The sequence below is a fragment of the Oncorhynchus masou genome, chromosome 1 (assembly GCF_036934945.1).
Source record: "Oncorhynchus masou masou isolate Uvic2021 chromosome 1, UVic_Omas_1.1, whole genome shotgun sequence".
NCBI lineage: Eukaryota > Metazoa > Chordata > Actinopteri > Salmoniformes > Salmonidae > Oncorhynchus > Oncorhynchus masou.
The window spans coordinates 71,397,696-71,419,708 of record NC_088212.1 but is presented as its reverse complement, the minus strand read 5'-3'; the positions used below and the strand labels follow the sequence as shown (position 1 = coordinate 71,419,708).

The following is a 22,013-nucleotide window of genomic DNA, read 5'->3' as shown; positions in this document are numbered from 1 at the left end:
TTGGTTTGGGAGACAGTGGAGGTACGTGTTTGGTTTGCATATTGTGTTTGAGTTTGATAGGCCCAGTATTGGTTGCTTTTGTTGTTTGGTTTGTGTGCTGCGTTGGTGAGAGATAATGGTTAGTTTCCAGGCCCTGCCTAGCCTGAACTCTTGTTCTGCTTTCTGTTGGGAAGTCAGTCTGAGGAGGTGAGTAAATCGGCTGTGTACCTCGGTAGGAGATTTGTGTAGCGTAGTGGAACTTGCTACCTGGAGCTATAGCCTTTTACCCCTGATAGGCTTAGCGACGTGTTTCATTTTTGGACATGTTTGGCATAGTTAAATGTTTGTTATTTTTGTGTGGTGTCTGTGGACTGAGCAGTTGTCTCGGGGGCACATCCGTGGCTTGGTGGAATTTGCCAGCATGCTGGGGAGTTTTTCCTTGCCAGCGGGCTACAGTGCGTAAATTCCCACCGCAAATCTGCACGAAGACTAGGGTTGAGTTATTGTAGGTTTGGGGAAGCTCCATATCTCATCTCTCTTCTGTGGTGCTCAGGGTGATTGTCATTTCTCTGGTTGTGGTCTGATGTGCTCAGCAGAGGGGTTGAGCAAGATTATTTACTTTACTTATGACTATGGTGTCTCATGTACACAAGTTCATTCGCTTTCCATCAGAGGACCTGTTAGAATTATGTACTAAAGAACAGCTGTTGCAGATGGCTGAACACTACAAGGTTAAATGATTGAAATTAGTGAAATTCTTAATCGTTGGAAGTGACTATGAATCGTTGGAAGTGACTATGAATCGTTGGAAGTGACTATGAATCGTTGGAAGTGACTATGAATCGTTGGAAGTGACTATGAATCGTTGGAAGTGACTATGAATCGTTGGAAGTGACTATGAATCGTTGGAAGTGACTATGAATCGTTGGAAGTGACTATGAATCGTTGGGAGTTGTAAAAATTAAGGACCCTGATGTTCTTTTCGTTGGAGTTTGTAGCTGTTGTGGTCTTTTGTGCCATGTTACTGAATGTTTACGTGACTGACCATTGGTTGGGGTTGTCATCTATCTTTCCTGTCTGTTCCCTCCTGGTCTTGTTTTCTTTCCTCTTAAATATTGCTTCCTATGCGCAAAGGTTGCTGAGGTCTGGGGAGGAGGTTGGTTGGTTGGTGCAGGTGGAGGTGTGAACACATAACCCCTCATCAATTTGGGACGCAGAGGCTGTGTCAGTTTGGGACGCAGAGGCTGTGTCAGTTTGGGACGCAGAGGCTGTGTCAGTTTGGGACGCAGAGGCTGTGTCAGTTTGGGACGCAGAGGCTGTGTCAGTTTGGGACGCAGAGGCTGTGTCAGTTTGGGACGCAGAGGCTGTGTCAGTTTGGGACTGCAGAGGCTGTGTCAGTTTGGGACTGCAGAGGCTGTGTCAGTTTGGGACTGCAGAGGCTGTGTCAGTTTGGGACTGCGGAGGCTGTGTCAGTTTGGGACTGCGGAGGCTGTGTCAGTTTGGGACTGCGGAGGCTGTGTCAGTTTGGGACTGCGGAGGCTGTGTCAGTTTGGGACTGCGGAGGCTGTGTCAGTTTGGGACTGCGGAGGCTGTGTCAGTTTGGGACTGCGGAGGCTGTGTCAGTTTGGGACTGCGGAGGCTGTGTCAGTTTGGGACTGCGGAGGCTGTGTCAGTTTGGGACTGCGGAGGCTGTGTCAGTTTGGGACTGCGGAGGCTGTGTCAGTTTGGGACTGCGGAGGCTGTGTCAGTTTGGGACTGCGGAGGCTGTGTCAGTTTGGGACTGCGGAGGCTGTGTCAGTTTGGGACTGCGGAGGCTGTGTCAGTTTGGGACTGCGGAGGCTGTGTCAGTTTGGGACTGCGGAGGCTGTGTCAGTTTGGGACTGCGGAGGCTGTGTCAGTTTGGGACTGCGGAGGCTGTGTCAGTTTGGGACTGCAGAGGCTAGTATGTTCCGGGGTCCTTGTTTTATGGGGGGGAATGTGACGACCCTCCCACTCTGTCTGCCGTATTCTGTCTTTGTTCTTGTTTCCTTATTAGGATGCCGGTGGGCGGAGTTGGGGAGGGTCGTCAGCTACATGGGAAACACCTGGGCCAGGTGTGTCCCAGGATAAATAGACCTCTTCCACATTCATGGAGGAGACTCTCTCCATGCAGACACCTTTGTAGATTGTGTTGTGGTTCTTGGTGGCCTTTTGTTTGTTTGCATTGGCACCTTTCAACACCCTGCATTATCACATTCATTAAAACACTCACTTACACTACTGATTACACACACCATTGTATATTTTCCTTAGTTGCTTTGGTTAATAAATATATATTTTGTTACTCCTTATCTCCACGTTGTCTCCCTTTGTTACGGGCTTTGAGCCGGTTCGTGACAAACGTAAAAAAAAAAAACCTAATTTTGCAACATAAGACCGAATCGAGGTGGTCAGTCACAAATTAGCTACAGTCCCTTATGCTTTGCATTATCGTCTCTACCTCTGTCTATCATGAAAGCAGGACAGGGTTGAGGTTTTTATGTCATCCATCTATATACATCCACTATACGGATTCATTAGTGTCACTTTGCCTTCATAGAAACATTTGCCTCAATATGGTCCCATCGCAACAAATGTAATAGTTTATTGGTTGGGTGATAACATTGACCTACGATGTCTAATGTCACGAGATGACAGAGGAGAAATGTCTGTCACACTTACAGCTAGCCTTGGATGCTAACATCTGGCTGGGGTCTGGGGACTCTTGACCGGCCCACTTACCCCTGAGGGATCAAACCAAAGTTTGGACATGGTTTTCCAGCATTTACGATCTAGCTCTTTTTCCCATGGTCAAATCAGGTCATAGAATACTTGTGCTGAAACATTTTTTGTGATAAAATATATTTGTAGAAATAGAATAAATGATCATTGTAGTTGGTAATGTCTCAATGGGTCAAGCTAAGTTTTCCTTGGTCAGTAACTGAGTGTTGGTCCCTGTTTGGTCTTCTGTGCTCAGCAGTGCTCAGTAACTGTTCTATGTTGACCTGTAAACAAAATGAATCACTTTGTTTCTCTCTGGGGATCCTAGTCTTGCATTTGAATGTTGTCACAGCCATAGTTTACCCCAGACTGGGGAATTGGTGTGAATCCATTCTCTGTGCTCATTTGCAGTCATGCCTCTTTCATTGTCTTAGAAACGAATCGAATCAAGATGGGGTCTGATTCAATAGTTATGATACGTTGACAGGAGCAGCATGCAAAATGAGGATGATGTTTCCTGATGATAAAAATGGATATAGCCTTCTCACTCTTCCAAGGGAGTATTTTAAGAAAGTGTGAATAGACAACTATTGACATGCAAACAGAGCAATGTAGTTGACCAAGTTTTTTTTTCTTCTTCGATATCAGTAATGCACATCCCATCTCTACAGAAGTTAAAATATGATTTACATGTCTATTGTGTCACTAGCTGAGCTGGCACTTGCAATACTACTGTGGGCACAAAAAATGTATCTGAAGTCTTCCAGTGAAGAGGCTCAAGAACACCCCTTGAGATGCACCAGGTCCTTTTCCAGGAAAGTCTCTCTAAAGTAGGGTACACTGCTCTGACTCCTGATGGGCGAGGATCCATCACGCACTCTGCCCATCACGCACTCTGCCCATCACGCACTCTGCCCATCACGCACTCTGCCCATCACGCACTCTGCCCATCACGCACTTTGCTCCATCACGCACTTTGCTCCATATGTTCCAACAGGCTCCACACTCTCCAACGGTGAGGTGAATCTGCACAGCTCTGTGAAGAGGAAGCTTGGAGAGGACAAAGGCTACGTGTTCCACAAGCGGCTGAGGTACAACGTGCGGCAGAACGAGACCAACTGTCGATTCCGTGACATTGTCGTCAGGAAGGAGGAGGGCTTCACGCATGTGCTGCTCTCCAGTCAGACGTCTGACAACAACGCACTAACACCAGAGGTAGGGGATACTTTACACACACACTCATGAATGCACGCACACACATAACAACAATGCAATGACACCATAGGTAAAAGCTTTGAAATAGAAATTGGACTCAAGCTGTGCATTACCTTTTTGAATAATTCAGTACCTAGTGTTTTTTTCCCATGTATGTACTGGAGCACTACATAATGTATATGTCACTGTGCATTGCCTCACATTTTAAATGAGTAACAATGTGACTCCACTGAATTACGGCCCATCGCAGACTATTGTTTGATGTGATTTCTATGGATATCTGAATAGGAAGATTATGACAGAGAAATTAATACCTCTCTGATAGTGTTACATTTTGATGCCAAAAACCTTTTATTGTCTTGACATAACTCAGCATAGAAGCGTTTTTTCCTATTTTTCTTACGCACTGAAAATGGGAATGGATTGTCTTTGTGTAAAATATGCCTATTGTCAAAGTATGCCTTCACAGTGGTTCTCAGCAGTACTTTCTTCACTTCAAACAACTGTACTGAGCGATTTGCAAGCCTGTCCATTACGTCGCATTAGCGACGGTGAAATGTTTTTGGGAGTCTCGATACGGGAGAAAACCCACTGCCTCTCAAATGACACTGGTGCCCAGTTATCAGCGGGTCCTTAACTGATCATTACCACTGCTGAAAAGCTGGTATTAATTGGCCAATTAGTTCCTCTACTGCTCTGACTGTCCACGGTACTGGAGGCTTTGTCCTGGCTAACTCACAACATGGCTGTAACAACTAGGGCCAATGTTTGTTCAATTTACATTTTCACACCCTCAAAAGAGCTTATCTCATTGGCGACTGTTACTGTAGAAAAATGCCATGAGCTACCGGAGCAGCTCTCGTGATATGCAACATTCCCTTGCACAAAATCCTTCTGCTTAAGTGTGGAATAAGTCTTACTCATCCACTCTCAAGTGCTGTATTTCCATACTGCTCTTCAATGATATATTCCATAGATTTCCGAGCTGAGTGGTCCCACTTTAGAAAATCTTCTCTTGGGAGATGTGTATCTGTCTACAGTGCCTTGCGAAAGTATTTGGCCCCCTTGAACTTTGCGACCTTTTGCCACATTTCAGGCTTCAAACATAAAGATATAAAACTGTATTTTTTTGTGAAGAATCAACAACAAGTGGGACACAATCATGAAGTGGAACGACATTTATTGGATATTTCAAACTTTTTTAACAAATCAAAAACTGAAAAATTGGGCGTGCAAAATTATTCAGCCCCTTTACTTTCAGTGCAGCAAACTCTCTCCAGAAGTTCAGTGAGGATCTCTGAATGATCCAATGTTGACCTAAATGACTAATGATGATAAATACAATCCACCTGTGTGTAATCAAGTCTCCGTATAAATGCACCTGCACTGTGATAGTCTCAGAGGTCCGTTAAAAGCGCAGAGAGCATCATGAAGAACAAGGAACACACCAGGCAGGTCCGAGATACTGTTGTGAAGAAGTTTAAAGCCGGATTTGGATACAAAAAGATTTCCCAAGCTTTAAACATCCCAAGGAGCACTGTGCAAGTGATAATATTGAAATGGAAGGAGTATCAGACCACTGCAAATCTACCAAGACCTGGCCGTCCCTCTAAACTTTCAGCTCATACAAGGAGAAGGCTGATCAGAGATGCAGCCAAGAGGCCCATGATCACTCTGGATGAACTGCAGAGATCAACAGCTGAGGTGGGAGACTCTGTTCATAGGACAACAATCAGTCATATATTGCACAAATCTGGCCTTTATGGAAGAGTGGCAAGAAGAAAGCCGTTTCTTAAAGATATCCATAAAAAGTGTTGTTTAAAGTTTGCCACAAGCCACCTGGGAGACACACCAAACATGTGGAAGAAGGTGCTCTGGTCAGATGAAACCAAAATTGAACTTTTTGGCAACAATGCAAAACGTTATGTTTGGAGTAAAAGCAACACAGCTCATCACCCTGAACACACCATACCCACTGTCAAACATGGTGGTGGCAGCATCATGGTTTGGGCCTGCTTTTCTTCAGCAGGGACAGGGAAGATGGTTAAAATTAATGGGAAGATGGATGGAGCCAAATACAGGACCATTCTGGAAGAAAACCTGATGGAGTCTGCAAAAGACCTGAGACTGGGACGGAGATTTGTCTTCCAACAAGACAATGATCCAAAACATAAAGCAAAATCTACAATGGAATGGTTAAAAAATAAACATATCCAGGTGTTAGAATGGCCAAGTCAAAGTCCAGACCTGAATCCAATCGAGAATTTGTGGAAAGAACTGAAAACTGCTGTTCACAAATGCTCTCCATCCAACCTCACTGAGCTTGAGTTGTTTTGCAAGGAGGAATGGGAAAAACTTTCAGTCTCTCGATGTGCAAAACTGATAGAGACATACCCCAAGCGACTTACAGCTGTAATCGCAGCAAAAGGTGGCGCTACAAAGTATTAACTTAAGGGGGCTGAATAATTTTGCACGCCCAATTTTTCAGTTTTTGATTTGTTAAAAAAGTTTGAAATATCCAATAAATGTCGTTCCACTTCATGATTGTGTCCCACTTGTTGTTGATTCTTCACAAAAAATACAGTTTTATATCGTTATGTTTGAAGCCTGAAATGTGGCAAAAGGTCGCGAAGTTCAAGGGGGCCGAATACTTTCGCAAGGCACTGTATGTGTGTGTTTGACTGACAGCTGATTGCTTATTTCCCCAGGCATCAAGCTATTAATGGGGCGGCAGGTAGCCTAGTGGTTGGAGCGTTGAACTAGTAACCGATAGGTTGCAAGATCAAATCCCTGAGCTGACAAGGTACAAAATCTGTCGTTCTGTTCCTAGGCCGTCATTGAAAATAAGAATTGGTTCTTAACTGACTTGCCTAGTTAAATAAAATAAGATAATAAGCAGTTTTATGAGTCTATGACACTTCCCTGTGCATCCCAGAAGGCCATAACATAATGTTTGTATAAATCAAATCAAATGTTATTGGTCACATGCAGATGTTATTGTGAGCAGATGTTACTTAGCGACAGCGTCTTCTCCATGTTAATGTGCTCGCTCCCTCAATCCCTCTTTTCACCTTTGGACACTTTCTTTCCTTTTACCAAGCCTGTAGATGACCATTCCTCTGTATATGGAAATGCATATTTAACTGGCTCTGGTGTGTGCTTGAATCTTATACAAGGTCATATGCAACCCAGTATTTTTCATGGAACATTTGCCCTCTGCCGTATGTTCCTCCAGTTGTGCCAGATAAATTAGGGATCATTGGGGGTGAAAACCTTCGGTCTGGGGAATCACTCATGCTTTGTCTTTGTTTTCTTCATATTATGTGTATTTCTGATTAGCTACCCAGGAAAGGGCAAATAATAGCCCATATTAATATATTTAGTCTGGGAAATAAGGTTTATGAAATCAATAAGTTGCTAAAATCAGTTAACATTCAAACAGTTCCTTCAGAAAGTAAACACACCCCTTGATATTTTCCAAATTTTGTTGTTACAGCCTGAATTTAAAATGGATTATATTGAGATTTTTTTTGGTCACTGGCCTACACACAATACCCCATAATGTCAATTTGGAATTATGTTGAATAAGTCTGGCTGCACATCTGATTTGGCAAACTTACTGTAAATTGAGAAATTATGAAAACAAAAATAAGAATATATTGTATTATGAAACCAAGATAAATGACAAAGTATGATGGATACAAGTTTTGAATACTTTAAATGAAATTATGGGCAGAAAGACTAATTAAACTCAATCTTTCATTGAATCAAATGCCTCGTTTGTCACAAAACCTTTTAATGTTGCCAATTACTTTAAGGTAGAGTGGCCAGACGGAAGCCACTACTCAGTAAAAGGCACGACAGCCTGCTTGGAGTTTGCCAAGAGGCACCAAAATGACTCTGACCATGAGAAACAAAATTGATTTGACCAAGATTTAACTCTTTAAATCAACACATTGGTAGGAAACCTGGCACCATCCCTACGGTGAAGCATGAGTGGCAGCATCATGCTGTGGGGATGTTTTTCCGTGGCAGGGACTGGGAGACTAGTCAGGATCGAGGGAAAGATGAACGGAGCAAAGACCAGAGAGATCCTTGATGGAAACCTGCTCCAGAGCACTTAGGACCTCAGACTCGGGCAAAGGTTCACCTTCCAACAGGACAACGATCCTGAGAACACAGCCAAGACAACATATTTTTTATTTATTTATTTATTTATTTTTTCACCTTTATTTAACCATGTAGGTTAGTTGAGAACAAGTTCTCATTTGCAACTGCGACCTGGCCAAGATAAAGCATAGCAGTGTGAACAGACAACAGAGTTACACATGGAGTAAACAATTAAGAGGTCAATAACACAGTAGGGAAAAAGGGGAGTCTATATACATTGTGTGCAAAAGGCATGAGGAGGTAGGCGAATAATTACAATTTTGCAGATTAACACTGGGGTGATAAATGATCAGATGGTCATGTACAGGTAGAGATATTGGTGTGCAAAAGAGCAAAAAATAAATAAATAAAAACAGTATGGGGATGAGGTAGGTGAAAATGGGTGGGCTATTTACCAATAGACTATGTACAGCTGCAACGATCGGTTAGCTGCTCAGATAGCAGATGTTTGAAGTTGGTGAGGGAGATAAAAGTCTCCAACTTCAGGGATTTTTGCAATTCGTTCCAGTCACAGGCAGCAGAGTATTGGAACGAAAGGCGGCCAAATGAGGTGTTGGCTTTAGGGATGATCAGTGAGATACACCTGCTGGAGCGCGTGCTACGGATGGGTGTTGCCATCGTGACCAGTGAACTGAGATAAGGCGGAGCTTTACCTAGCATGGACTTGTAGATGACCTGGAGCCAGTGGGTCTGGCGGTGAATATGTTGCGAGGGCCAGCCGACTAGAGCATACAAGTCGCAGTGGTGGGTGGTATAAGGTGCTTTAGTGACAAAACGGATGGCACTGCGATAAACTGCATCCAGTTTGCTGAGTAGAGTGTTGGAGGCAATTTTGTAGATGACATCGCCGAAGTCGAGGATCGGTAGGATAGTCAGTTTTACTAGGGTAAGTTTGGCGGCGTGAGTGAAGGAGGCTTTGTTGCGGAATAGAAAGCCGACTCTTGATTTGATTTTCGATTGGAGATGTTTGATATGAGTCTGGAAGGAGAGTTTACAGTCTAGCCAGACACCTAGGTACTTATAGATGTCCACATATTCAAGGTCGGAACCATCCAGGGTGGTGATGCTAGTCGGGCATGCGGGTGCAGGCAGCGATCGGTTTAAAAGCATGCATTTGGTTTTACTAGCGTTTAAGAGCAGTTGGAGGCCACGGAAGGAGTGTTGTATGGCATTGAAGCTCAATTGGAGGTTAGATAGCACAGTGTCCAAGGGCGGGCCGGAAGTATATAGAATGGTGTCGTCTGCGTAGAGGTGGATCAGGGAATCGCCCGCAGCAAGAGCAACATCATTGATATATACAGAGAAAAGAGTCGGTCCGAGAATTGAACCCTGTGGCACCCCCATAGAGACTGCCAGAGGACCGGACAGCATGCCCTCCGATTTGACACACTGAACTCTGTCTGCAAAGTAATTGGTGAACCAGGCAAGGCAGTCATCCAAAAAACCGAGGCTACTGAGTCTGCCGATTAAGAATATGGTGATTGACAGAGTCGAAAGCCTTGGCAAGGTCGATGAAGACTGCTGCACAGTACTGTCTTTTATCGATGGCGGTTATGATATCGTTTAGTACCTTGAGTGTGGCTGAGGTGCACCCGTGACCGGCTCGGAAACCAGATTGCACAGCGGAGAAGGTACGGTGGGATTCGAGATGGTCAGTGACCGGTTTGTTGACTTGGTTTTCGAAGACCTTAGATAGGCAGGGCAGGATGGATATAGGTCTGTAACAGTTTGGGTCCAGTGTGTCTCCCCTTTGAAGAGGGGGATGACTGCGGCAGCTTTCCGATCCTTGGGCATCTCAGACGATATGAAAGAGAGGTTGAACAGGCTGGTAATAGGGGTTGCGACAATGGCGGCGGATATTTTCAGAAATAGAGGGTCCAGATTGTCAAGCCCAGCTGATTTGTACGGGTCCAGGTTTTGCAGCTCTTTCAGAACATCTGCTATCTGGATTTGGGTAAAGGAGAACCTGGAGAGGCTTGGGCGAGGAGCTGCGGGGGGGGGGCTGTTGGCCGAGGTTGGAGTAGCCTGGCGGAAGGCATGGCCAGCCGTTGAGAAATGCTTGTTGAAGTTTTCGATAATCATGGATTTATCGGTGGTGACCGTGTTACCTAGCCTCATTGCAGTTGGGCAGCTGGTAGGAGGTGCTCTTGTTCTCCATGGACTTCACAGTGTCCCATAACTTTTTGGAGTTGGAGCTACAGGATGCAAACTTCTGCCTGAAGAAGCTGGCCTTAGCTTTCCTGACTGACTGCGTGTATTGGTTCCTGACTTCCCTGAACAGTTGCATATCGCGGGGACTATTCGATGCTATTGCAGTCCGCCACAGGATGTTTTTGTGCTGGTCGAGGGCAGTCAGGTCTGGAGTGAACCAAGGGCGGTATCTGTTCTTAGTTCTGCATTTTTTGAATGGAGCATGCTTATCTAAAATAGTGAGGAAGTTACTTTTAAAGAATGACCAGGCATCCTAAACTGACGGGATGAGGTCAATGTCCTTCCAGGATACCCGGGCCAGGTCGATTAGATTAGGAGTTGCTTTGGGGAAAGTCTCTGAATGTCCTTGAGTGGCCCAGCCAAAGCCCAGGCTTGAACCCGATCGAACATCTCTGGAGAGACCTGAAAATAGCTGTGCAGCGATGCTATGCATCCTACATGAGAGAGCTTGAAAGGAGCTGCAGACTAGAATGGGAGAAACTCCCCAAATATACACTACCATTCAAAGTTTGGGGTCACTTATAAATGTCTTTATTTTTGAAAGAGTAGCACATTTTTTTGTCCATTGAAATAACATTAAATTGATCAGAAATAGAGTGTATATTCTGGTTAGAGACAGTTTGCGCTGTTTTGTGAAGGGAGTAGTACACCGTGTTGTACGGTATCTTCGGTTTCTTGGCAATTTCTCACATGGAATAGCCTTAATTTCTTAGAACGAGAATAGACTGATGAGTTTCAGAAGAACGTTATTTGTTTCTAGCCATTTTGAGCCTGTAATCAAACCCACAAATGCTGATGTGCCAGATACTTAACTAGTCTAAAGAAGGCCAGTTTTTTTGCTTCTTTAAAATCAGGACAACAGTTTTCAGCTGTGCTAACATAATTGCAAAAATGTTTTCCAATGATCAATTAGCCTTTTAAAATTATAAACGTGGGTTAGCTAACACAACATGCCACTGGAACACAGGAGTGATGGTTGCTGATAATGGGCCTATGTATATATTACATCAAAAATCAGCCGTTTCCATCTACAATAGTAATTTACAACATTAACAATGTCTACAGTGTATTTCTTATCAATTTGATATTTAAATGGTCAAAAAATTTGATTTTCTATAATAAACAAGGACATTTCTAAGTGACCCCAAACTTTGAAACAGTAGTGTAGGTATGCCAAGGTTGTAGTGTCATACCAAAGAAGACTCAAGGCTGTATAAACACTGCCAAAGGAGCTTCAACAATGTACTGAGTAAAGGGTCTGAATATTTATGTAAATGTGATATTTCAGTTTATTTGTAATTAATTTGTAAAAATGTCTAAAAACCTTATTTAAAAAAAATCATTATGGGGTATTGTGTTTAGATTGATTAGGAACAGAAAAAGTGTCTTTTAGAATAAGGCTGTAACGTAACAAAATGTGTAAAGACGAGGGGTCTGAATGTGCATTATGTCATGCATGTATTGATGACAGCTGCTCTACGACAATCAGTCATTCTGTATTGCCTTTATTTGAGTCTCGGTCTATGCAGTATTTATGTGGAACCCCCACTGGGTGAGACCATTATTCCATGAACCCGAGGTCGTCTGGAGCCTCCATAACCCTGCCATCACCCCACTCGCTGACCTTAACCCATGTAGTCTGATTACTAGGGCAGGGACAATACCGGGGTATCAATATTTTTCCCATGGCAAAAATTAAAGCACGAAGCAAACCTGCTGTATGTTAAATAGTGTGCTTTAGTTTGGAAAATAAATACATGTGGCTCTGGATGACAACACAATAATGTTTGTTTCCAATATTAGGACTGTTTTCCTAAAGAAGTTAAGTCCCCTTCGTGTTTTGTTTCCTTGCCACAACACTAACAAGTATTGCGATACTTGTATAGTCCAATCCTACTGATTACCCCCTGACCCAAATAGTCTCCCTAGTCTCCCAGTCAACTCAATTCAACATCTCCTACACACTGCATAATCCCTCCTGAACTTCAGCCGGATGTGGTGTGTGTGTGTGTGTGTGTGTGCATGCCTGCTCATGTGTTTGTGTCAATGTCAGATTAATTTATCCGGCTCAATTAAACCTGGGACAGACAGACAGGGCAGGAGAGTGATACTGACACAACTGGAAGGGGGTGGGTCTGGCATGGTAGGCTGTCTGTAGCGGTGGTGAAGACACTGCAGCCAAACAGTGTCAGTCAGAAGACAGCCCTGTACACAGGCCCTGCCTGGGAGCCATTTCCAGGAAGCAGCAGGGGGCATCCACAACAAATTGGACTAGAACCATGTTACATGTCAGCTCCCTGAGAAGGAAAACTACACCACATCAGGGACAGACAGCCAAAAGCTGTGTGTGTGATGTAGAATGAATAGTGTAAAGGTGAACCATGCATATATATATATATATATATAGTAAAAGCAAAATGCGTGTGTGTTAATTTGTCAGCGTGTGCTTGTGCGCCCTTTGCGTGTGGTTGTGCATGTATGTGGGTGTGCATGTGTGTTCGCACTGGGCTTGTCTTTGTGTTCGGGCCACACGCACTGTGTGTGTCTTTGCACTCTGTGTGTGTGTGTGTGTGCGTGCTGCCCTAGACTTGGCTTCTGGGTCGTGTGTCTTTCCTCTCCATGCAGCATCTATGTGGATTGAGGTCAGCGGGCTAAGCACCCCTCCACAGAGAGCTATCCACCAGGGGACACGCCGTTAGCACGCTAAAGGCAGGTAACCCTCCTGCTAGTACAACTTAACTCCCTCAGAGGGATATCGGAGTTATGAAAGAAATAATACTGGAAATGGGAACTCACTATAGCTGCTACAAAGGAAACCCCTTTGACATCTAAGGAAGCAGTGTTTTTCATGATTTCTGTTTGTGACAACTCCCTTTCAGCCCTTCCTCAAGTCTTCATACAAGCTAACCACTTCTTTGGTATTTGAATTGGTATTGTATTAGGATCCCCATTCGCTGTTGCGAAAGCAGCAGGGGTACAAACAAAACGCGTCATAATAAAGGCATTAATAGACAGAACAGCTCAAGGACAGAACTACATACATTTAAAACATCACACACAGCCTACATATCAGTACATACACACACAATATCTAGGTCAAATAGGTGAGAGGCGTTGTGCCGGGAAATGTTGCTTTATCTGTTTTTTTTAAACCGGGTTTGCTGTTCACTTGAGCAATCTGAGATGGGAGTTCCATGCAATCATGATTCTATTTAATACTGTATGTTTTCTTGCATTTGTTCTGGATTTGGGGACTGTGAAAAGACCCCGAGTGGCATGTCTGGTGGGGTAAGTGTGTGTCAGAGCAGTGTGTAGGTTGACTATGCAAACAATTAGGAATATTTAAATTGTGTTTCTTATAAAAAGAATTGTTGCAGTCAGTCTCTCCTCTACTTTTAGCCAAGAGAGACTGGCAGGCATAGTATTGATATTAGCCCTCTGATTACAGTCAATAACAAGATGTGCCGCTCTGTTCTGGCAGCTGCAGTTTTTCTAGGTCATTCTTTGCAGCACCTGACCATATGGTTGAGCAATAATGAAGATAAGATAAAACTAGAGCCGGCAGGGCGAGCTTTGTGGAGTGGGGTGTCAAAAAAAAGCAGAGCATTGCATTATCACTGACAGGCCTCTCCCCATCTTTACAACCATTGAACCAAAATGTTTTGACCATGACAGTGTACAATCCAAGGTAAAAACCAAGTAATTTAGTCTTGCTCAACAGCCCCGTTTATTCTTTATCAGATTCAGCTGAGGTCTAGAACTTAGGGAATGATTTGTACCAAATACAATGCTCTTAGTTTTAGAGATGTTCAGGAATAGTTTATTACTGGCCACCCATTCGAAAACTGACTGCAACTCTTTATTTAGGGTTACAGTGATTTGCGTATAGGGTTGAATCATCAGGATTCACAAAGTATTCAGACCGCTTGACTTTCCCCCCGTCAATCTACACACAATAACCCATAATGACAAAGCAAAAACTGTTTTTTTAGACATTTCTGCAAAATGTATAAATAAATTGAAATATGACCTTTACATAAGTATTCAGACCCTTTACTCAGTACTTTGTTGAAGCACCTTTGGCAGCGATTACTTTTTGGGTATGACACTACAAGATTGGCACACCTGTATTTGGGGAGTTTCTCACATTGTTCTCTGCAGATCCTCTCTAGCTCTGGCAGGTTAAATGCCTTGCTGCACAGCTATTTTCCGGTCTCTCCAGAGATGTTCGATCGGGTTCAAGTCCGGACTCTAGCTGGGCCACTCACGGACATTTGGAGACTTGTCCAGAAGCCACTCATGCATGGTCATGGCTGTGTGCTTTGGGTCATTGTCCTGTTGGAAGGTGAACCTTCGCCCCAGTCTGAGGTCCTGAGCGCACTGGAGCAGGTTTTCATCAAGGATCTCTCTGTTCAGCTTTCCCTCGATCCTGACTGGTCTCCCAGTCCATCCCCACAGCATGATGCTGCCACCACACTTCACCTTAAAGCTGGTGCCAGGTTTTCTCCAGAAATTACCCTTGGCATTCAGGCCAAAGAGTTCACTCTTGGGTTTCATCAGACCAGAGAATCTTGTTTCTCATGGTCTGAGAATCCTTTAAGTGCCTTTTTAGCAAACTCCAAGCGAGCTGTCATGTGCCTTTTACTGAGGTGTGGCTTTCGTCTGGCCACTCTCCATAAAGGCATGGTTGGTGGAGTGCTGCAGAGATGGTTGTCTTTCTGGAAGGTTCTCCAGTCTCCACAGAGGAACTCTGGAGCTCTGTCAGTGACCATCGGGTTCTTGGTCACCTCCCTGACCAAGGCCCTTCTCCCCCGATTGCTCAGTTGGGCCAGGCAGCCAGCTCTAGGAAGAGTCTTGGTGGTTCCAAACTTCTTCCAGTTAAGAATGATGTAAGCCACTGTGTTCTTAGGGACCTTCAATGCTGCAGACATTCGGTACCCTTTCCCAGACCTGTGCTTCGACACAATCCTGTCTCGGAGCTCTACCGACAATTCCTTCGACCTCATGGCTTGGTTTTTGCTCTGACATGCTCTGTCAACTGTGGGATCTTATATAGACAAGTGTGTGCCTTTCCAAATCATGTCCAATCAATTGAATTTACCCCAGTTGGACTCCAAGTTGTAGAAACATCTCAATGTTGATGAATGGAAACAGGATGCATCTGAGCTAAATTTCGAGTCTCATAGCAAAGGTTCTGAATACTTATGTAAATAAGGTATTTTTTTTTATTTTGTTGCAGAAAAAATATGAAACCTGTCTTTGTCATTATGGAGTTTTCTGTGTAGAATATTGTATCAATTTTAGAATAAGGCTGTGACTTAACAAAATGTGGAAATAGTGAAGGGGTCTGAATACTTTCCGAAGGCACTGTATAGGAGGAGGTTTGATTGCTGCTGCTATGTCAAATTAGGATTCTTCCTTCTCTGTCATTAAGGGGAATATTTATGCTGGGATCTAGGAGCCATGTGCACTGATGGCTCTGTCTGTAGCCTCAGTTTCATTGAGCAGGTGTGAAGAACAAAAATATAACGCACGGTGTAAAGTGTTGGTGCCATGTTTCATGATCTGATTAAAAGATCCCTGATATGTTCCATACGCACAAAATGCTTATTTCTCTCAAATGTTGTGCACACATTTGTTTACATTCCTGTTAGTGAGTATTTCTCCTTTGCCAAGATAATCAATCCACTTGATAGGTGTTGCATATCAAGAATCTGGTTAAATGGAATAAGGTGCAGCTTGTGCTGGGGACAATAAAAGGCCACTCTAAAATGTGCAGTTTTGTCACACATGCCACAGATGTCATGTTTTGAGGGAGCGTGCAATTGGCATGCTGACTGCAGGAATGTCCACCAAAGCTGTTGCCAGAGAATGTAATGTTCAATTATGTACCATAAGCCACCTCCAACATAATTTTAGATAAACCGGCCTCACAACTGCAGGCCACGGCGTCTTGTGGGCGAGTAGTTTGCTGATGTGACATTGTGAACAGAGTGTTTAATTGTGACGGTGGGGTTATGGTATAAGCAGGCATAAGCTACGGCCAAACAAACACCATTGCATTTTATCAATGGCAATTTGAATGCACTGAGTTAGCGTGGCAAGAACCTGAGGCCCATTTGTCATGCCAGTCATCCGCCACCATCACCTCATGTTTCAGCATGATTATGCAAAGCCCCATGTCGCAAAGATCTGTACACAATTCCTGGGAGGCTCTGGATTGATGTGTTCGACAGCATGTTCCAGTTCCCGCAACTTCGCACAGCAATTGAAGAGGAGTGGGACAACTTTCCACAAGCCACAATCAGCCTGATCAACTCTGTAACATGATGCAAATGCTGGTCACACCAGATACTGACTGGTTTTCTGATCAATGCCCCTACTTTTCTTATAACCTCTCTTGGGTAGGGGGCAGTATTTTCACCTCCGGATGAAAAGCGTGCCCAAAGGAAACTGCCTCTTACTCAGGCCCAGAAGCTAGGATATGCATATAATTGGTAGATTTGGATAGAAAACACTCTAAAGTTTCCAAAACTGTTAAAAATGTGAATAAGGTGCCCAGAGTAAGCTGCCTGCTACTCTGTCCCAGATGCTAATATATGCATATTATTAGTAGTATTTGATAGAAAATACTCTGAAGTTTCTAAAACTGTTTGAATGATGTCTGTGAGTATAACATAACTCATATGGCAGGTGAAAACCAGGGGAAAATACAGGTTTGTCCAGGTTTGTAGTTCATCTCTTTGACATTCCAATATAGAGTGTAAATGGGGTCATATTGCACTTCCCAAGGCTTCCACTAGATGTCAACAGTCTTTAGAACATTGTTTCAGGCTTCTACTGTGAAGTGGGGGCGAATGAGAGCTGATTGAGCCAGATATCTTTTGATGTAAATATGCACTTTAACGAACAAAACATGCATGTATTGTGTAACATGAAGTCCTATGAGTGTCATCTGATGAAGATCATCAAAGGTTAGTGATTTAATTGTATCTCTTTGCTTTTTGGGACTCCTCTCTTTGGCTGGAAAAATGGCTGCATTTTTCTGTGAGTTGGTGGTGACCGAACATAATCATTAGTGGTGCTTTCGTTCTAAAGCATTTTTGAAATCAGACACTGGCGGGATTAAAGAGAATTGTATCTTTTTAAAATGGTGTAAAATACTTGTATGCTTGAGGAATATGAGATTTTTGTTTTGTTTTGGCGCCCTGCAATTTCATTGGCTGTTGGCGAGGTGGGACGCTACCGTCTCACATCCTAGAGAGGTTTTAAGCCGATGTATAACACTTGTATATTTTATGAATGCTTATTATTTGTATTCCTGTATTTTGAATTTGACGCTCTGCAATTTTACCGGATGTTGGCCAGGTGGGAGCGTCCCACATACCCTAGAGAGGTTTTAAAGTGTCTGTGACCAACCGATGCATAACTGTATTCCCAGTCATGTGAAATCCATAGATTAGGGCCTAATGAATTTATTTCAATTGACTGATTTTCCATATATGAACTGTTACTCAGTAAAATCTTTGAAATTGTTGCATGTTGCGTTTTTATTTTTGTTCATTAAATATTGATCTGATTGCTCAGTTAGATACAGTTAAGTTGGAAGTTGACAAACACCTTTGCCAAATACATTTCAACTCAGTATTTCACAATTCCTCACATTTAATCCTAGTAAACATTCCCTGTCTTAGGTCAGTTAGGATCACCACTTTATTTTAAGAATGTGAAATGTCAGAATAATAAGAGAGAATGATTGATTTATTTCAGCTTTTATTTCTTTTATCAAATTCCCAGTGGGTCAGAAGTTTACATAAACAAATAGTATTTGGTAGCATTGCCTTAAACAATTTAAACTTGGTCAAATGTTTCGGGTAGCCTTCCACAAGCTTCCCACAATAAGTTGGGTGAATTTTGGCCTATTCCTCCTGACAGAGCTTGTGTAGCTGAATTAGGTTTGTCGGCCTCCTTGCTCGTACACGCTTTTTCAGTTTTGCCCACAAATATTCTATATGATTGCGGTCAGGGCTTTGTCATACCTTGACCATTTTGCCACAACTTTGGAAGTATGCTTGGGGTCATTGTCCATTTGGAAGACCCATTTGCAATCAAGCTTTAACTTCCTGACTGATGTCTTGAGATGTTGCTTCAATATATCCACAAAAACAATTCTTCCTCATGATGCCATCTATTTTGTGAAGTGCACCAGTCCCACTTGCTGCAAAGCACCCCAACAACACGATATTGCCACCCCTGTGCTTCACGGTTGCGATGGTGTTCTTCGACTTGCAAGCATTCCCCTTTTCACTCCAAACATAATGATGGTCATTATGGCCCAACAATTCTATTTTTGTTTCATCAGTCCAGAGGACATTTCTCCAAAAAGTACGATCTTTGTCCCCATGTGCAGTTGCAAACCGTGGTCTGGCTTTTTTATGGCAGTTTTGGAGCAGTGGCTTCTTCCTTGCTGAGCAGCCTTTCAAGTTATGTCGATATAGGACTCGTTTTACTGTGGGTATAGATACTTTTGTACCGGTTTCCTCCAGCATCTTCACACGGTCCTTTGCTGTTGTTCTGGGATTGATTTGCACATTTCACACCAAAGTACGTTCATCTCTAGGAGACAGAACGTGTCTCCTTCCTGATCGGTATGACGGCTGCGTAGTCCCATGGTGTTTATACTTGCATACTATTGGTTGTACAGATGGATGTGGTACCTTCAGGCATTTGGAAATTGCTCCCAAGGAGGAACCAGACTTGTGGACGTCTACAAAAAACAATTCTGAGGTCTTTGCTGACTACTTTTGATTTTCCCATGATGTCAAGCAAAGAGGCACTGAGTTTGAAGGTAGGCCTTGAAATACATCCTCAGGTACACCTCCAATTGACTAGAATTATGTCAATTAGCCTATCAGAAGCTTCTAAAGCCATTACATCATTTTCTGGAATTTTCCAAGCTGAATGTAAACTTCTGGCCCACTGGAATTGTGATTCGTTGAAATAATCTGTCTTTAAACAACCGTTGTAAAAATGACTTGTGTCATGCACAAAGTAGATGTCCTAACCAACTTGCCAAAACTGTAGTTTGTTGACGAGTGGTTGAAAAACAAATTTTAATGGCTCAAAGTATGTAAACTTCCGACATCAACTGTATAACCTGTTTTACCTGTCTCTAGCTTTTGATAAAGGTATCCCACAGCTACGCTTGCATTGCCTGTAGTGTGTACACTCTTATCTTGTCTGTAGATCATGGGGGTAATGTACAGCAGGGCTCTGATCTGATAGTTCAATCTTCCCTCTCTCTTCCTCCCCCCTCCCTCTATCTATATATCTATCTATCTCTCTCCTCTCTCTCTCTCTCCCCACCCTAACTCCGTTTCTCACTTTCTCTATTCCCTCTCTCTCTGTGTAGATAATGAAGGAGGTGTGTCGGGCTCTGGGGAACGCAGCAGCTGATGACAGTAAGCTGTTGCTGCTCAGTGCTGTGGGGAGTATCTTCTGCAGTGGCCTGGACCCGTCTTACCTGATAGGACGCCTCTCCACAGACCGACGGAAAGAGAGCAGCCGCATTGCTGACGCTGTACGGTAAGAGAGGAACATAAGCTATAGCCACACACACACACGGAAGTAACACACGATTGCAATTATCCACCTAAAGAAGGCTACAGCAGGAACAGAGAACACAGCACACATGCACACTTACCTAGACATCTCTTACCGTTAGTGCATTTACTTGACGTCTTACCAAGGTCAATTATCTTAGCGCACTGGAAGATAATTTTGCTTATTTTAACCTAAAAAAGGCTTGATACAAGTGGGTAAGATAAGTGGGTAATCTTATTTAAAGATATTTGATCTTAATGAGATGTCTTACCAAGACCAATTATTTTTCATACTTTAACTTCTTCGGGGTAGGGGGCAGTATTTTCACGTCCGGATGAAAAGCTTGCTCAGGGTAAACTGCCTGCTACTCAGGCCCAGATGCTAGGATATGCATATTGTTAGTAGATTTGGATAGAAAAAATCCAACCAGGAAGTGGGAAATCTGAGGTTTGTATGTTTTCAAGTCTTAGCCTATCCAATATACAGTGTCTGTGGGGTCATATTGAACTTACTACGGCTTCCACTAGATGTCAACAGTCTTTAGAACCTTATTTCAGGCTTCTACTGTGAAGTGGGAGAGAATGAGAGCTTATTGAGTCATGGGTCTGCCAGAAGGCCATTGGCTCAGTCAGGCGTGCGGCCGTGAGAGTTAGCTCCATTTCCTTTAATTTCTAAAGACAAAGGAATTCTCTGGTTGAAACATTATTGAAGATTTATGATAAAAACATCCTAAAGATTGATTATATACATCGTTTGACATGTTTCTACGAACTGTAATATAACCTTTTTGACTTTGTCTGGACCTAGTGCCTGCGCATTTGGATTACTGTACTAAATGCGCGAACAAAAAGGAGGTATTTGGACATATGATGGACTTTATCAAACAAAACAAACATTTATTGTGGAACTGGGATTCCTGGGGGTGCATTCCGCTGAAGATCATCAAAGGTAAGTGAATATTTATAATGCTATTTTTGACTTTTGTTGACTCCATAACATGGCGGGTATCTGTATTGTTTGTTTTGGTCTCTGAGCGCTGTACTCAGATTATTCCATGGTGTGTTTTTTCCCGTAAAGCTTTTTTGAAATCTGACACAGCGGTTTCATTAAGGAGAAGTATATATTTAATTCCATGCATAACAGTTGTATTTTCATCAACATTTATGATGAGTATTTCTGTAAATTGACGTGGCTCTCTGCACTTTCACCTCGATGTTTTGGAGGCAAAACATAACACGCCAATGTAAAATGAGATTTTTGGATATAAATATGAACTTTATCGAACAAAGCATACATGTATTGTGTAACATGAAATCCTATGAGTGCCATCTGATGAAGATCATTAAATGTTAGTGATACATTTTATCTCTTTCTGCTTTTTGTGTCTCTCTTTGGTTGGAAAAATGGCTGTGTTTTATTGTGACTAGGTACTGACCTAACATAATCAAATGGTATGCTTTTGTCGTAAAGCCTTTTTGAAATCGTACACTGTGGTGGGATTAACAACAAGTTTATCTTTAAAATGGTGTATAACACATGTATGTTTGAGGAATTTTAATTGAGATTCCTGTTATTTGAATTTGGCGCCCTGCACTTTCACTGGATGTTGGTCAGGTGGGATGTTAGCGTCCCATGTACCCTTGTGAGGTTAAACTAAGTCTGCTTGCCCTGATTCGCCTAAAGCAGGATAAGCACGATTAAGCACAAAGACACAGTCATATTGTACTGTATAGTTTATAATCACTGTTTTGTGTCTCCTCTCCCAGAGACTTTGTGCTGGCGTTTATCCACTTTAAGAAGCCCATCGTGGTGGCCATCAACGGGCCTGCCCTGGGCCTGGGGGCCGCTATCCTGCCTCTATGTGACGTGGTGTGGGCCAGCGAACGGGCCTGGTTCCAAACGCCCTGTGCCGCCCTCCGCCTCACCCCCTCTGGCTGCTCCTCCTACACCTTCCCCCAGATCCTGGGAGTGGCTCTGGTGAGTCTGGTTGCCTGGTCACCTCTGCAGATTTTTCTTCAAACCCTGCAGTAAAACACAATTCAACTAACTATTCAAGGTTTTACATCTATATTACCTTGTTGTACATTTAAAAAAAT

At 43.1% G+C, this 22,013-nt stretch overlaps 1 protein-coding gene across 4 annotated transcripts in view; it reads left to right on the top strand.

Annotated features, from left to right (window-relative positions):
- Window positions 1-22,013, top strand: part of LOC135550050 (chromodomain Y-like protein 2) — a 44,678-nt gene that overhangs the window by 18,855 nt on the left and 3,810 nt on the right. For all 4 annotated transcript variants that reach the window (XM_064980510.1, XM_064980525.1, XM_064980518.1 and 1 more), the window contains exons 3-5: window positions 3,716-3,933; window positions 19,727-19,899; window positions 21,684-21,894. In XM_064980510.1, the coding sequence (XP_064836582.1) occupies window positions 3,716-3,933; window positions 19,727-19,899; window positions 21,684-21,894 (602 nt within the window). The remainder of the gene's footprint in view (window positions 1-3,715; window positions 3,934-19,726; window positions 19,900-21,683; window positions 21,895-22,013) is intronic.